Raw genomic sequence first — 16,030 nt, 5'->3', positions numbered from 1 at the left:
CCACTTGTCGCAACCTGGGACTTTTCCCTTTTTTTGTAGATCTGTTTATTTAAAACGTTTTATCTCTTAAACCGTGTATCTAAATCTCGAACCGTTTTCACCATTGGATTCCTCATGTCGAGATCTTTAAAACTAGATCTCATGTTGATAGGTTTTGACGAACTTTTTTTTACGAAAAATCGGACAAAAAACCGGGCGAAAAAACCGAACCAGGAGCACAGTTTTTTTCCCTTTCCGAAAGAGGCACGCCCGTGCCTCTCGCAAAATTACAACCGTGCCTCTCGTGGAAGCAAAATCGTGACTCTCATGAAAGAAAAAATAAATAGAAAACACGTTTTTTTTTCGTTTCCGAGAGGCACATGCGTGACTCTCGCGAAAGCACAACCGTGCCTCTCGTGAAAGCAAAAACGTGACTCTCGCAAAAGAAAAAAACAGAAAACGCGTATTTTTTCCCTTTCCGAGAGGCACGGCTGTGACTTTCGCGTAAGCACAACCGTGCCTTTCGCGGAAGCAAAATCGTGACTCTCACGAAAGAAGAAAAAAAAACGCGTTTTGTTTTCCCTTTCTGAGAGGCATGGCCGTGACTCTCGCGAAAGCACAACCGTGCCTCTCGCGGAAGCAAAACCGTGACTCTCGCGAAAGAAAAAAAACAAAAAACATGTTTTTTTTCGTTTTCGAAAGACACGGCCGTGACTCTCGATAAATCACAACCGTGCCTCTCGCGGAAGAAAAACCGTGACTTTTGCGAAAGGGAAAAAAAGAAAATGCGTTTTTTCGCAGGAAATTTTTTTTTGAATTTTTTTTGATCGAAAAGCTAAGAAAGACCGGAAGAAAACCAAAACGTCGAAAAAACCCAGAAAAAAAACCGTTTAAAAAGCTGAAAACGCGTGCGGAAAAATAAAAAAAAATCCAAAGAGAGCGTCCAGAGCGCGACACATGGCGAATGGCTGAGAGCGCGCCAAATGACGCTGGTCGTTGCGAGAGTCCCGAAGGAGCGCTCGTTAACTAGTTGCTCCCTGTTTATTGTCATTCAAAATGAAAAGCTCCAAAAGCCGCACTGGGCCGTTGTGCCAGTGCCGGCCCTTTTCGGGCAAAGTCTTGTTTTTTTTAACATGTACTCCCGTCCAACCACAGTTCCCTTTTGTTCCTACTCCAGCTCTCTAGACCACCCATAAGACTCCCTAGGTCATGGACAATTTGAGAATTCCAGAAAATTACGGAAAATATGTGTCCTACTGAAAGAAGACACGATGCAAGATGCAGATGATCATATCATTTGATATAATTTGCAGGTTAGAGTTCCCTATACATGTGAGTTGTGTCAAAAATATTACTTGACTAGAGAACCCTTTCCTCCACCACAAGAAACGTCTCCTTCCTCCTCCCGTCGGCGCCGCCGCAGATCCGCCCCGCCTCCGATGGCCTTTGGCCTATGGAGGTGCGGAGGATCTCGGCCCCCCGCCGGCGGGAGGGACCCCGTTCTTGTTTTTGCTAGGTTGAACGTCTTGGTTGGGGCTGTTTGGCGGCGGCGATGTCCCTCCGTAGCAATAATGTCTCCCACGTCCTATCTCCGTCCCGATGGTGCGAATAGCGTTGTCGGAGAATGTGTGGAGGTGTGTCTCCGTCGGATCTCATGAGATTCGGTCGGTGCTGGTCTTCGGTGGATCTCTTTGGATCCAGTTTTTGTTTGTCTTCGTTCGTGTGGTTCCAGGTTTGATCTTTCCAATCTACAACTCTCTTCATCGGCGATGGTTGCTGCTCCGGTGTGTTGGTCCTTTGGGGCCTTAGCACGACGACTTCCCGACTGTCTACTACAACAAGGTTTGCCCGGCTCCGGTGATGGAGGGGTGATGACGGCGGCGCGCATTCGGCTCGCTCCAGTGCTTGTAGTCGTCGCTAGGTGGTCCATAGACCTAGTTGTAATTTTTATTACCTCTTGTGTTCTCTGTACTTCCATGATTGATAAATAGATTGGAAATTTCTCTCGCAAAAAAAAAAAAATTCAGAAACACGGGACACAAAACAGTTCTGCAATCTATAGCCTGGTTCTGAAAGGGTGGTTTACCGGAAAATGTGATAATTTGTGTAGTTCAAGAAAAAAGAGGAGAGGCTTGTTTATCCCTGGATTTAGACCTGGCAATTGATCTCCCCGTGTTAGCATGGAGTCAATCACACTCAGCTCTTGCTCAGCATGCTTGCTATTTCTTTGGATGATATAGAGAAAGCCACATTGTAATTTAATTTCTCAGATTTCGTTCAAGGAAAAGAACATCGTTGCATGGCTTAAATGATCAACTGAAAATAAATTTGTAGTTTGGTGGCAAAAGGCGGTGAGGCGGTTACATCGTTGCTCTTTTCTTTTGGTCGCGTTGCGACATATGTCTGAACCTCCTCTCTTATTTAATGAAAATGGCAAATCTTTTGCCTGGTTTCAAAATAATAATAATTGTAGGACGCTTTTCTATCTTTTTCATTTTGAATGACAATAAACACCAGGTTACAACTTATGTTAAAATACTTTTAAGGTGTCCAATGCATACTAGAGCTGCAGGTAGTAAAGGTGTGTTTGCCTAAAAAGAAGATAGTACCGGTGCTACATATGCAGCTTCCTAATCCAAGAAGAGATAGTTAACTTGCTGGGATCTTGAAGTTACAGTGACTCAGAGGATTACAGAAGGATATTAAGTATGCTAGATAATGGACAAGAAGATTCCCCAATTATAATACCATCTGTCAAAACCCAATAAGAAAATAATCATTGAGAAATGACCCATCAGAAGGTTCCTCAGACATTCTGTTCTCTGCCCCAACAATTATTCTGTTCTACTAAGAAAAGTGAGAAATAACCATCTACTGTAGCTCTATTCAGCTGCATAATGATTGTCACCAAGCGGATTTCTTTACCTTACCTTCTATGCATAATACAGAAAGGTCAGGGCACAATATCACATCACTGATAAAGATTAAAAATTTCAAAACAAAAAACAGACAAGAGAGTGATGTTCCCAAACGCAGAAGAAATATCATGACCTTAATAATTACTTAAAACAATGGATAACGAGTTGCATATTAAAGACAATTGAAATGAGATTCAGATAGATAAGATGTCAAATTTAGCCCACGTGAGGAGCTAACAAAGTGACCTCGATAATGACCCATCAGACGGTTCCACAGAAATTCTGTATGGCTAACCAGTGATGTTCAAAGCCACAAATGGCACACATCTGAAGTTCTGAACACAGACAGATAGGAAGAACAAACTGAAGTAGACATAGGAGCTAAGAGCCTGAGACATTTCCAAGCCAGTCCACAAAACAAGACACTTAGGCTCATACCCAACAACTGGTATTTGTGAAGTACTTCCACTTCAAGTACATGAAAGCAGCAGCGACTCTCAGTGACCACCTGCCGACATTTCCACAAAACAAGGAACATAAGGTGCACCAACCAGTAATTCTCCAGAAGTGCAGATAACATCAACTTTCCGAGTATCCATATCATACGACACTGTCATCTTCTTGTTGTCGGTGAGGAAAACCAAATTACAATCTGGATGGATTGCAAGCATGCTATAACACGCTTCGTCTTTGTCCGGCTGCCTCCCGAAAAGTTCCGATATCTCAACAGTGTGCTTCAGGGTCCACTTTCCACTACCATAATCTTCAAGAACCCAAACACAGAGTTCGGGATCCTTATCATTATCTATCAGCCAAGCATGCAAGCTGCCCTGAGAATGCCCAATAGAAACAACCTCACGGTACTCCTCCATGCCATCCTCAATTTCCCTCCAAGTCTCCCCCTCCGCGTCGACACTGACTATTGTACCACTATGGGTAGTCAGATGCATTGTGCCATTCAGGTAGGCACAAGCCGTACCACCAAGAAGAACGGTTTTGTAAGGCCACTCGCTCTCCACGGAAGCCCACCGCCTAGTCTCCGATGAGAAGATGGCCACCTGCGCGAACTCGCCGAAAGAATTGCTCAGGGGCGCAAACACCACGAAGCGGGACGGAACGGCGGCGTCGAACCCCAGGAAGAGATCGTTCACATTGTAGATCACAGGAACGCCGTCCACCGGGTCCGGCAAAACAATGAGGGTCAGCACAGTCCATTCCCCGGTGGCAGGATTGCACACAGCGTACCCGAATTTCTTCTTGTTCCGCCCTTTGTACGAGTCCCGGTATCTGCAGAGGAGGAGGCCGCCGCAGCACTGCTGGATCTCGACGCGCTCGTAGCGCCCTCGTAGGAACGGGAGCGAAGGGTCGACCAGAGGGGGGCCTCTCCCGGACAGATTGCGGAAGCTGAGGCCGCAGCCGCTCCGGTTGTAGAAGAAGCCGGACAGGGTCTGCGGGCACCTCCTGCGGATGTCCGGGTCGGAACAGAGGGCGAGCCATGGCTTGGACACGCACTTGAAGCGGCAGAGCGACCTGTAGGGCACCCGCGACAGGATCTCGACGAGCGCACTGTCGGGGATCTCCGGCGAGGGCTGCTGCACCAGCTTCTGCTTCTTCTTCATCTGCAACGGAAGAGACGGTTCGTTTCGGCTCCCTTTGTTGGACTCCGGATTGGAGGAAAGAAAGAGGAGGGGCACATACCTCGAGCGCTGCTTCGGAGAAGGGGAATGGCGGCGCGGAATGGGGAGGGGCGTCCTCGTCGCGGCCACGGCGGTCGGTCGCCGGCAGGTGGCCCTGCTCCGTGCAGCCATGCTCGCCTCCTCCTCCTCCTGACGTCATCGCATACTAAGGGCTCGCGGATCGGTGCCTTGAGGCGACAGCGGCGGCTCCAGAAATTTGCAACAGGGTATTCATTTTGCTAAAATCATTGTTATTTTTCAAAAATTGTCACTGTTTTATCAAAATCAACACTGTTTTGTAAAAATCATGTGTATTCACATGAAAATCCAAGAATATCCCTAGCGCCGCCCTTGTGAGCCGATCGACAGCCGTCGTTGTGGCTCGCCGGGAGCCCGTGACTAGGGTTTGGGAAGAAGGAGGGCAGCGGCTGTATCGTTTGCATGAATGTGACCCCGTAATAAGGGGAAGGAGCTCCTCTGACGTATGGTGTGTACCGTTGGGCCACTGACATGTGGGCCTAAACCTGGCCCATATGTCAGTGGTCGAACGGCATCCTGCCTTACGGTAGAGAATTCTGGTCCGTGGTAAGGTGGTTTAGAGCATCTTCAACAGACGCGCAATCTCAACAACGCGCTGGAGAAAACGGCTTTTTATTGACGAAGAATTTGATGTTCAAGAGGAGGAGGACCTCGCAATGATCCTAGCAATGCACGTTAATAAAAAGCCGAAGCACGGTGGTTCGATTATCGGTCGTCAGAAAATGTCAACAACAGATTGATGAGGCACTATTTTGTGGAGAATCCCACATACCCCGAGTCGTACTTTTGGCGCCGTTTTAGGATGAGCATCAAGTTGTTCAAACGCATTGCAGAGAAATTGGCGAGCCATGATTGATTTTTTCAGCAAAGGAGGAATGCGCCGGAGAACTCGGGCATACCACCTTTCAAAAGGTGACAGCCGCTTTGCGTATGTTGGCATACTGTATTCCGGCTGATCTAGTTGATGACCACTTGGCCATGGGTGAGAGTCAAGCCATCATGTGTGTCAAGCGCTTCACAGTCGGAATTGTGCAAGTGTTTGGTCCGGAGTATTTGAGAGCTCCCAATGCTAAAGACACCACAAAGCTTTTGGAGATAAACAAAGCTCGCGGGTTCCCAGGTATGCTTGGATCAATAGATTGCGTACATTGGAGTTGAAAGAACCGTCCTAAGGTATGGCATGGACAATTTCACGGCCAAAAAAAGGGTTTCACTATAATCCTTGAAGCAGTGGCCGATCAGGAGATTTGGATTTTTCATGCTTTTTTGGAATGCCTGGATCTTTGAATGACATCAATGTTCTTAATCGGTCACCACTCATGAATAAGATTGCAAATGTTGAAGCTACACCGGTGGAGTTTGTAGCAAATGGCCATACATACAACTATGACTACTATCTTGCGGATGGCATCTACCCAAGGTGACAAACATTTGTGAAGCCCTTGAAAAAATCGAAAGGTAATAAAAATCTTGATTTCCACAGTGCTCAGACGGTGTCTAGGAAAAATCTTCGATGCGGTCCACGTGCAGCAAGAGATTGTACTGCAACATCTCAGGGGGAGGCGCCACCATGCGGCTCGGAGGTGAGTAGCCCAACATCTCCTCGACGCGGCTCGTGTAACGCCCTCGATGCAGCTATATCTCCTACGTGTCGAAGCACGACTTAGAGGCATAACCGCATTGAAAGCAATGTCGCAAGTAAGGTAATCTTCACAACGACCCATGTAAATAAATAAAAGGAGAAAATGATACATAGTTGGCTTACACTCGCCATGTCACACAAATACATGAATAACATTAGAATCATCCAATACACTCATGGTCCGACTATGGTACCAAAATAAAGATAAACCCCACATGCGAAAAAGTCCCGATCGCCCCAACTGGGCACCACTACTGATCATCTGGGAAAGACACATAGTAACGGGGAGAGTCTTCATTGAACTCCCACTTGAGCTGCGCATCGTCTGAAGCGGTATCATCGGTCCCTGCATCTGGTTTGGAAGTAAACTGTGAGTCACAGAAACTCAGCAATCTCGCACCCTCGCGATCAAGACTATTTAAGCTTATAGGTAAGGCAAAGGTATGATGTGGAGCTGCAGCAAGCGACTAGCATATATGGTGGCTAACCTATTCGCAAAAGAGAGCGAAAAGAGAAGGCAAAGCACGGATGAACAACTATGATCAAGAAGTGATCCTAGAACAACCTACGTCAAGCATTACTCCAACACCGTGTTCACTTACCGGACTCCGCCGAGAAGAGACCATCATGGTTACACACGCGGTTGGTGCATTTTATTTAAGTTAAGTTTCAGGTTATCTACAGCCGGACATTAACAAATTCCCATTTGTCCATAACCGCGGGCACGACTTTCGAAAGTTCAAAACCCTGCAGAGGAGTCCCAACTTAGCCCATCACAAGCTCTCACGGTCAACGAAGGATATTCCTTCTCCCAAGACAATCCGATCAGATTCGGCATTCTGGTTACAAGACATCCTCGACAAATGGTAAAACAAGTCCAACAACACCGCCCGAATGTGCCGACAAATCCCGATAGGAGCTGCACATATCTCGTTCTCAGGGCACACTCAGATTGTCCAAATTTCTGGTAGGCCAGCCCAGAGTTGCCCCTGGGCCACCGACGGCTGACGAGGTGGACCAACACTCAGAGGAGCACTTGCCCGGGGGGTTTAAATAAAGAAGACTCTCGGGCTCCGGAAACCCGAGGGAAAAAGAGGCTAGGTGGCAAATGGTAAAACCAAGGTTGGACATTGCTGGAGGAGTTTTATTCAAGGCGAACTATCAAGGGGTTTCCATTATAACCCAACCGTGTAAGGAACGCAAAATCCGGGAATATAACACCGATATGACGGAAACTAGGGCGGCAAGAGTGGAACAAAACACTAGGCAAAAGGTCGAGCCTTCCACCCTTTACCAAGTATATAGGTGCATTAAGATAAACAAGATAATATTGTGATATCCCAACAATAAACAATGTTACAACAAGGAACGATCTCCAATCTTCACCTGCAACTAGCAACGCCATAAGAGGGGCTGAGCAAAGCGGTAACATAGCCAAACAACGGTTTGCTAGGACATGGTGGGTTAGAAGTTTGACATGGCAATGTGGGAGGCATGATAAGCAAGTGATAGGTATCGTAGCTGTGACGCCCGGGTAATTAAGCTACAGTGATCCTCTGCTAATGGTGCCACGTCACCTCGTTTATAGTTGCTAATCTCGAGTTAGTTCGAAACCGATTCAAATTCAAATTCAAAAATAGGCAAACAATAAAAGTTTTCAAATATTAAAACTAAAATGTTCGGAGTGAACCAAATATTGCATAGATAATTATGGTGGAGAAACCACACTTTTATAAAATATTTAAATACTGTTAAATGAATAAAAGAGTAGCAAAAACAATTATTTTAATGCTTTAAAAATAATAAACATTTTCAAAACTAAATTGTTATAAGTATTAAACTATTGTGGCAGTGGCATAATTTGTAAAATCCTATTTAGGTGCCACTTTGGTAATTTACTAAAACTAAAATAATAGGAAACTAAAAGAAAGCAAAGTATAAAAAAAACAGAAAACAAAACTAACAAAAAAAAAGAGAAAGAGAAGCCCCCCCCGGACCGCGGCCCAGCTGGCCACCAGGCCGGCCCACCCCGGCCCCCTCCCCCATAACCCCCTGGGCGACCGAACCCTAGCCCGACACCGCAACCACTCCTCCCCCCGATCCCCTTTCTCCCCCTCGCGCCGATCAGGATCGGCCCCCGCCCGATCCCGGTCCCCCTCGTCCTCCCCTCATCGTCGGCGGCCCCGCCGCCCCGACACCGGTCGCCTCCGCCCCCCTGCGCCCCTCGCCGCCGTCCGGACCCCCCCTCCACACCGTCGCCCCACGCGCGGAGCACCCGCCGCCGCGGGATCGTCCCCGACCTCCCCCGCCTCACCGGACCCCCTCCCCGACGCCGGCGGCCGCCTCCCCGACTCCCTCCTCGCCGGTCGCCTCCAAGCTCCACCGCGCCCGCCTCCTAGACCCCGCGGACCCCCCCTGTGAGCACCCCCCTTCGCCCCCTCTCCCCTAGGCCGACGCGGTCACCGCCTCCCCATCCGCGGTCGACGCGCTCCGGCGCCGCGCTCCCCTCGACCGCGCCCCTGGACGCCCCTCCCGCGCTCACCGTGGCCTCGCCCGCGCCTTCCCGGTCCGGCGCCGTGGCCGCTGTTGTGCCCGCCGGCCATGCCCTGCCGTGGCCCGCCTCCCCTCTCGCCTGCAGCCGGCACCCAGCCCGCCTCGCCGGTGCTGGCGCGCGCGCCTGTGGCGGCCGCCCGGGTTCGCCCGTTAGCGGGTGGCGACCGCACCCTGCACCCAACGCCGCAAGGCCCCATGGGCCACTGACCACGGGGGTCCGCCCCCAGAACGTTAAAAAAAAGTAAAAAGTATATAAAAATAAATAAAACAGTAATTAAAATAAAAACAAATTTAATTAATTAATTAATTAATTAAATTAATCAAGTTAATTAACCTTAATTAATTAATCTAATTAACATGTTAGCTTAATTAAACAGTGATTAGTTTAACTAAACCCTAATTAACCTAACAGAGTATGACAGGTGGGTCCCACTGGACCCACGCGTAAGTTTGACTTAGTCAACTCTGTTGACTGCTGACGTCAGCATGACATCATGCTGACGTCATAAATCCATTTTTCGAATTAATTAAATAATTAATTAAATTCCAGAAATTAATAAAATCTTTAAAAAATCATATCTTTTAATCAGTAACTCGGATTAAAATATTTTCAACATGAAAGTTGCTCAGAACGACGAGACGAATCCGGATACGCGGTCCGTTCGTCCGCCACACACCCCTAACCTATCGAACCCGCAACTTCCCCCTCCGGCTCCTCTGCCCGAAAACACGAAACACCGGGAATACTTTTCCGGATGTTTTCCCCCCTTCACCGGTATCACCTACTACCGCGTTAGGGCACACCGAACATCGCGTATTGCCTTGTTATATTTTGTGATGCTTTGTTTGCTCTGTATTCATTATTTCTTCCCCCTCTTCTCTTCGGTAGACTACGAGACCGACGCTGCTGTTGACCAGTTCGACTACGGAGTTGACGACTCCTCTCTCTTGCCAGAGCAACCAGGCAAGCCCCCCCTTGATCACCAGATATCGCCTATTCTCCTCTATACTGCTTGCATTAGAGTAGTGTAGCATGTTACTGCTTTCGTTAATCCTATTCTGATGCATAGCCTGACATTGTCGCTACATTTGTTGATACCTTACCTGCAATCCTAAATGCTTAGTATAGGATGCTAGTTTATCATCATTGGCCCTACATTCTTGTCAGTCTGCCTTGCTATACTATCGGGCCGTGATCACTTGGGAGGTGATCACGGGTATATACTATACTATACATACATACTATACAGATGGTGACTAAAGTCGGGTCAGCTCATTGAGTACCCGCAAGTGATTCTGACGAGGGGGCTGAAAGGACAGGTGGCTCCATCCAGGTAGAGGTGGGCCTGAGTTCCCGACGGCCCCCGACTGTTACTTTGTGGCGGAGCGACAGGGCAGGTTGAGACCACCTAGGAGACAGGTGGGCCTGGCCTTGTTCGGCATTCGCGGATACTTAACACGCTTAACGAGATCTTGGTATTTGATCTGAGTCTGGCTACGAGCCTATACGCACTAACCATCTACGTGGGAGTAGTTATGGGTATCCCGACGTCGTGGTATCAGCCGAAGCACTTCAGACGTCAGCGACGGAGCGGCGCGCGCCGGATTGGAACGTAAGCCTGCTCTTGTATTAAGAGGGCTAGTTCTGCTTCCGGCCGCCCACGCAACGTGCAGGTGTGCTATGGGCGATGGGCCCAGACCCCTGTGCGCTTAGGTTTAGACCGGCGTGCTGGCCTCTCTGTTTTGCCTAGGTGGGGCTGCGACGTGTTGATCTTCCGAGGCCGGGCATGACCCAGGAAAGTGTGTCCGGCCAAATGGGATCGAGCGTGTTGGGCTATGTGGTGCACCCCTGCAGGGAAGTTAATCTATTCGAATAGCCGTGATCTTCGGTAACAGGACGACTTGGAGTTGTACCTTGACCTTATGACAACTAGAACCGGATACTTAATAAAACACACCCTTCCAAGTGCCAGATACAACCGGTGGTCGCTCTCTCTCAGGGATACGAGGAGGGGATCGCCGGGTAGGATTATGCTATGAGATGCTACTTGGAGATGCTACTTGGAGGACTTCAATCTACTCTCTTTTACTTGATGCAAGACGGAGGCTGCCAGAAGCGTAGTCTTCGACAGGATTAGCTATCCCCCTCTTATTCTGGCATTCTGCAGTTCAGTCCACTGATATGGCCTCCTTACACATATACCCATGCATATGTAGTGTAGTTCCTTGCTTGCGAGTACTTTGGATGAGTACTCACGATTGCTTTCTCCCCCCTTTTTCCCCTTTCCTTTCTTTCTGGTTGTCGCAACCAGATGCTGGAGTCCAGGAGCCAGGAGCCAGCGTCGATGACGACTACTACATTGGAGGTGCCTACTACTACGTGCAGGCTGACGACGACGACCAGGAGTAGTTAGGAGGATCCCAGGCAGGAGGCCTGCGCCTCTTTCGATCTGTATCCCAGTTTGTGCTAGCCTTCTTAAGGCAAACTTGTTTAACTTATGTCTGTACTCAGATTTTGTTGCTTCCGCTGACTCGTCTATGATCGAGCACTTGTATTCGAGCCCTCGAGGCCCCTGGCTTGTATTATGATGCTTGTATGACTTATTTATGTTTTAGAGTTGTGTTGTGATATCTTCCCGTGAGTCCCTGATCTTGATCGTACACGTTTGCGTGCATGATTAGTGTACGATTGAATCGGGGGCGTCACAGTAGCATAGGCATAGCAAAAGAGCGAGCATCTAGCAAGCAAAGATAGAAGTGATTTCGAGGGTATGGTCATCTTGCCTGCAAAATTCTCCGAGTTGACTTGATCCTCGTAAGGGAACTCAACGGGCTCCTCGTTCACAAACTCGTCTCCCGACTCTACCCAAACAAGAAGAACAAGCAAAAGGAGCACAATCAACCACGTGCAATGCTCAAGCAATATGATGCAAACATGGTATGATATGCGGGATGCGATATGTGATGCATATGCAAGATTTACAAAGGAATGATTGAACCTGACCTCAAATTGGAAATCCAAGAGTGCCACTAGAAAGGTGAGTTGATTTCGGTTGAAATCGATATAAAGATCACCGGAATCAGATGCACGGTTTGGAAATGGGAAGCAAAACAAATATGTCACCGGTCTGCGATAATCAGCAAGTAACCATCTAAATGCAATAACATAAATATGCTACATCACTCAAACATGAAAACAATATACATGGCAGGGATCCACTCATGATGCTTGACAAAAGATGAACACTGAGCTACGGCTAATTCATCCATTAACAGGTTCAAACAAGCATGGCAAAAGTGCAAATGACAACAAGTTTCAGACTTAGTGAAATTAACACAAGTCTGGAATTTATCATCAGGAAGCACACTTTAGAGCATACAAACTACATGCTACAAGAATTTAACATGGCAAAGCAAGGCATGACATGAAGCTACTCAAAGCACTTAACAAAAGTCCCTTAGTTACCTTGAGCCAAAAGGGATCAGAAAATACAATTACAAGCATGTGAACATAGCAAAAACACAAACAAATTCAGACTTGGTGAAAAACTGAAGCATGCAATACAGTTAACGAGTAGACATGTTTACGAGCTCGATGCACTCACTACAGAGCATTGCATGACAAACTAAGCACACACCCATCAATAAGACATGGCATAGGAGCTATATATGGCAAGAACAATAACATAACATGCACGGATCAATAGCAACATCCTCGGCAAAATCGATAAACATGTCAACAATCTGCCAGGATCATTTTATAGCAAAAGTAGAGCTCGATTGAATCAAGTTAGGGTACTCCACAAATGAAAACAAAGACATGGATGAATAGGGCACCACAATGTTAACAAAAAATCCTTACTGATCATCCTCAAAAAGAGGCACGGATCACTAGGAAACAACATGAACATATGGCATAACAACAAAATCAGGACAAGGACTTGGTGAAATTCTAAGTCCCTGAAATCAGCATCAACGATTACGCTACTTTGCAAGCTTGTGCTAGTCACCACAAATATCATAGAAATACATGTCATACACCCCTGTAAAGATGGCATGGCATATAACAAAACACATGTAGAGCTCAGGATCATAGCATGCACACATTAATCATGTCAAAAATGACAAAAGGCTATTTGCTAAAACAGATCTGACAAATTCATCACATAGCCCTCTTCCAACAGCATTTCGGGCATCAAGATGAGCTCAAATGAAAATGATGCAATGAGATGAAATGATGTACTTATCGAGACAAACATTTTGATATGCTACACGCACGAATCGGAGCTACGGATGCATAGTTATGGCAGGTCAAAGTTAGCAAAAAAAATAATACTGAGAGGGGTAGAAGTCAACCCAAAAGTTAGGTGTGACGCCCCCGATTTGACCGTACACTAATCATACACGCAAATGTTTACGATAAAGATCAAGGACTCACTTAAAGATATCACAACACAACTCTAGACACAAATTAAAATAATACAAGCTTTATATTACAAGCCAGGGGCCTCGAAGGCTCGAATACAAGAACTCGATCAAAGATGAGTCAGCGGAAGCAACAATATCTGAGTACAGACATAAGTTAAACAAGTTTGCCTTAAGAAGGCTAACACAAACTGGGATACAGATCGAAAGAGGTGCAGGCCTCCTGCCTGGGATCCTCCTAAACTATTCCTGGTCGTCGACAGCGGGCAGCACGTAGTAGTAGGCACCTCCGGTGTAGTAGGAGTCGTTGTCGAAGGTGGCGTCTGGCTCCTGGGCTCCAACATCTGGTTGCGACAACCAGGTAGAAGGGATAGGGGGAAAAGAGGGAGAAAGCAACCGTGAGTACTCATCCAAAGTACTCGCAAGCAAGGAGCTACACTACATATGTATGCATTGGTATCAACTAGAATAAGGCTATCATATGTGGACTGAACTGCAGAATGCCGGAATAAGAGGGGGATAGCTAGTCCTTTCGAAGACTACGCTTCTGGCAGCCTCCGTCTTGCAGCATGTAGAAGAGAGTAGACTGAAGTCCTCCAAGTATCATCACGTAGCATAATCCTAACCGATGATCCTCCCCTCGTCGCCCTGTGAGAGAGCGATCACCGGTTGTATCTGGCACTTGGAAGGGTGTGTTTTATTAAGTATCCGGTTCTAGTTGTCATAAGGTCAAGGTACAACTCCAAGTCATCCTGTTACCGAAGATCGCGGCTATTCGAATAGATTAACTTCCCTGCAGGGGTGCACCACATAACCCAACACGCTCGATCCCATTTGGCCGGACACACTTTTCTGGGTCATGCCCGGCCTCGGAAGATCAACACGTCGCAGCCCTACCTAGACACAACAGAGAGGTCAGCACGCCGGTCTAAATCCTATGGCGCAAGGGTCTGGGCCCATCGCCCTTTGCACACCTGCACGTTGCGAACACGGCCGGAAGCAGAACTAGCCCCCTTAATACAAGAGCGGGCTTACGGTCCAATCCGGCGTGCGCCACTCAGTCGCTGATGTCACGAAGGCTTCGGCTGATACCACGACGTCGAGTGCCCATAACTGTCCCCACGTAGATGGTTAGTGCGTATAGACCAATAGCCAGACTCAGATCAAATATCAAGATCTCGTTAAGCGTGTTAAGTATCCGCGAACGCCGACCAGGGCCAGGCCCATCTCTCTCCTAGGTGGTCTCACCCTGCCCTGTCGCTCCGCCTCAAAGTAATAGTCGGGGGTCGTCGGGAACCCAGGCCCACCTCTACCGGGATGGAGCCACCTGCCCCTTCAGCCCCATCTCCGAACAGTATCATAAGTAATGTAACAGTATAAGTATATATCATATGCCCGTGATCACCTCCCGAGTGATCACGACCCAGTAGTATAGCATGGCAGACGGACAAGAGTGTAGGGCCACTGATGGAACACTACCATTCTATACTAAGCATTTAGGATTGCGGGTAAAGGTAACAACAGTAGTAGCAAGGACAGGCTATGCATCAGGATAGGATAACAAAAAGCAGTAATATGCTACACTACTCTAATGCAAGAAGTAGAGAGAAGAGTAGGCGATATCTGGTGATCAAAGGGGGGGCTTGCCTGGTTGCTCTGGCAAGAAGGAGGGGTCATCTTCGATGTAGTCGAACACACGAACATCGGCAGCGGTCTCGAAGTCTACCGGAAAAGAGTAACGGAGGGGGAACACAATAAATAACAGAGCAATCAAATGTAACACAAAGCAAGACACGACAATACGTTGTGCTAGGGTGACCTAACGTAGGGATAGGCGATACCGGCGAAGAGGGGAAATATCCGGGAAAGTATTCCCGGTGTTTCACGATTCCGGACAAATGAACCGGAGGTGAAATGTTGCAGGTTCCCTATGCTAGGGATGCGTGGTGGACGAACGGGCCGTGTATCTGGATTCGTCTCGTCGTTCTGAGCAACTTTCATGTACAAAGTTTTTCCATCGGAGTTACGGTTAATTTTTTATAATTTTCCAAAGTTTTATCAATATTCTAGAATTTTGTGTTTAATTTAAATCCGAATTGACCAAGTCAATGTGACTAGTCAAAAGGAGAGGTGGTGGCCCACATGTCATGGACATAGGTGTAGATTACTTAGGCTAAATTAATTTAAACTAGGGGCCACATGGCATTGTTTATATAGACTAATTAGCACTAAATTACATCCTACCTAAACTAGCCCTAATTAATCCTAGCCTAATTAAACCATGGGCCGGCCGGTGGCATAGTCAGCCGTGGGTACACACACGCAACACACATAGTTAGGGGTTACTTTTGTTCCAACAAAGCATTTTGTGATTTTTGTAGGATTTAAACCATGCATCAAATGAATTTGGTCCAGTGGAGTAATATGAAGTTTGTCAAGTGTACATTCTACTCATATTTATTTTTGGCCTGTTAATAGTTGTTTAACCGGAGGTTAGGGGCTGCCGAGGGGGTTACCCGATGTAATATTTGTAAAGCTAACCATAGTAGTAGCTACAGTAGTTAGTAGTAATAGTAGGTTCAGTAGAGCAGCAGCGTAGTAGTAGGATGCAGCAGCAGCGTAGTAGTAGGATGCAGCAGCAGGTCCATCAGCAGTTAGCAGCGCTGCGGGCAGCAGCAGGCGATGGCGAGGCCACGCACGGGCGCGCGGGCAAGGGTGCGTCGGGCGCGGCTGCGGCGGTCAGCGGCAGGGGGAGGCGCTGCGTGCGGACGAGCAGCAGCAGGTCAGCCGGGCGGCAG

At 47.6% G+C, this 16,030-nt stretch overlaps 1 protein-coding gene across 1 annotated transcript; it reads right to left on the bottom strand.

Moving 5' to 3' along the window:
• Nucleotides 1–3,100: 3,100 nt before the first annotated feature.
• LOC123130742 (F-box protein At5g07610) lies at nucleotides 3,101–4,788 on the bottom strand. Its single transcript, XM_044550560.1, has 2 exons — nucleotides 4,596–4,788; nucleotides 3,101–4,516 (listed from the first exon to the last, which is right to left on the bottom strand). The coding sequence occupies exons 1-2, from the start codon at nucleotides 4,731–4,733 to the stop codon at nucleotides 3,395–3,397; spliced, it is 1,260 nt and encodes a 419-aa protein (XP_044406495.1). The 5' UTR covers nucleotides 4,734–4,788; the 3' UTR covers nucleotides 3,101–3,394.
• Between the last annotated feature and the right edge of the window lie 11,242 nt (nucleotides 4,789–16,030).

Source organism: Triticum aestivum, chromosome 6A, assembly GCF_018294505.1.
Source record: "Triticum aestivum cultivar Chinese Spring chromosome 6A, IWGSC CS RefSeq v2.1, whole genome shotgun sequence".
NCBI classification, from domain to species: domain Eukaryota; kingdom Viridiplantae; phylum Streptophyta; class Magnoliopsida; order Poales; family Poaceae; genus Triticum; species Triticum aestivum.
This window is presented reverse-complemented; position numbering and strand designations above follow the sequence as displayed.

Coding starts and splice junctions, on each gene's coding strand:
- LOC123130742 (XM_044550560.1), bottom strand. CDS start 4,733: ATGACGTCAGGAGGAGGAGGAGGCGAGCATGGCTGCACGGAGCAGGGC. Junction 4,517..4,595: donor TCTCCGAAGCAGCGCTCGAG/GTATGTGCCCCT, acceptor CTTCCGTTGCAG/ATGAAGAAGAAGCAGAAGCT.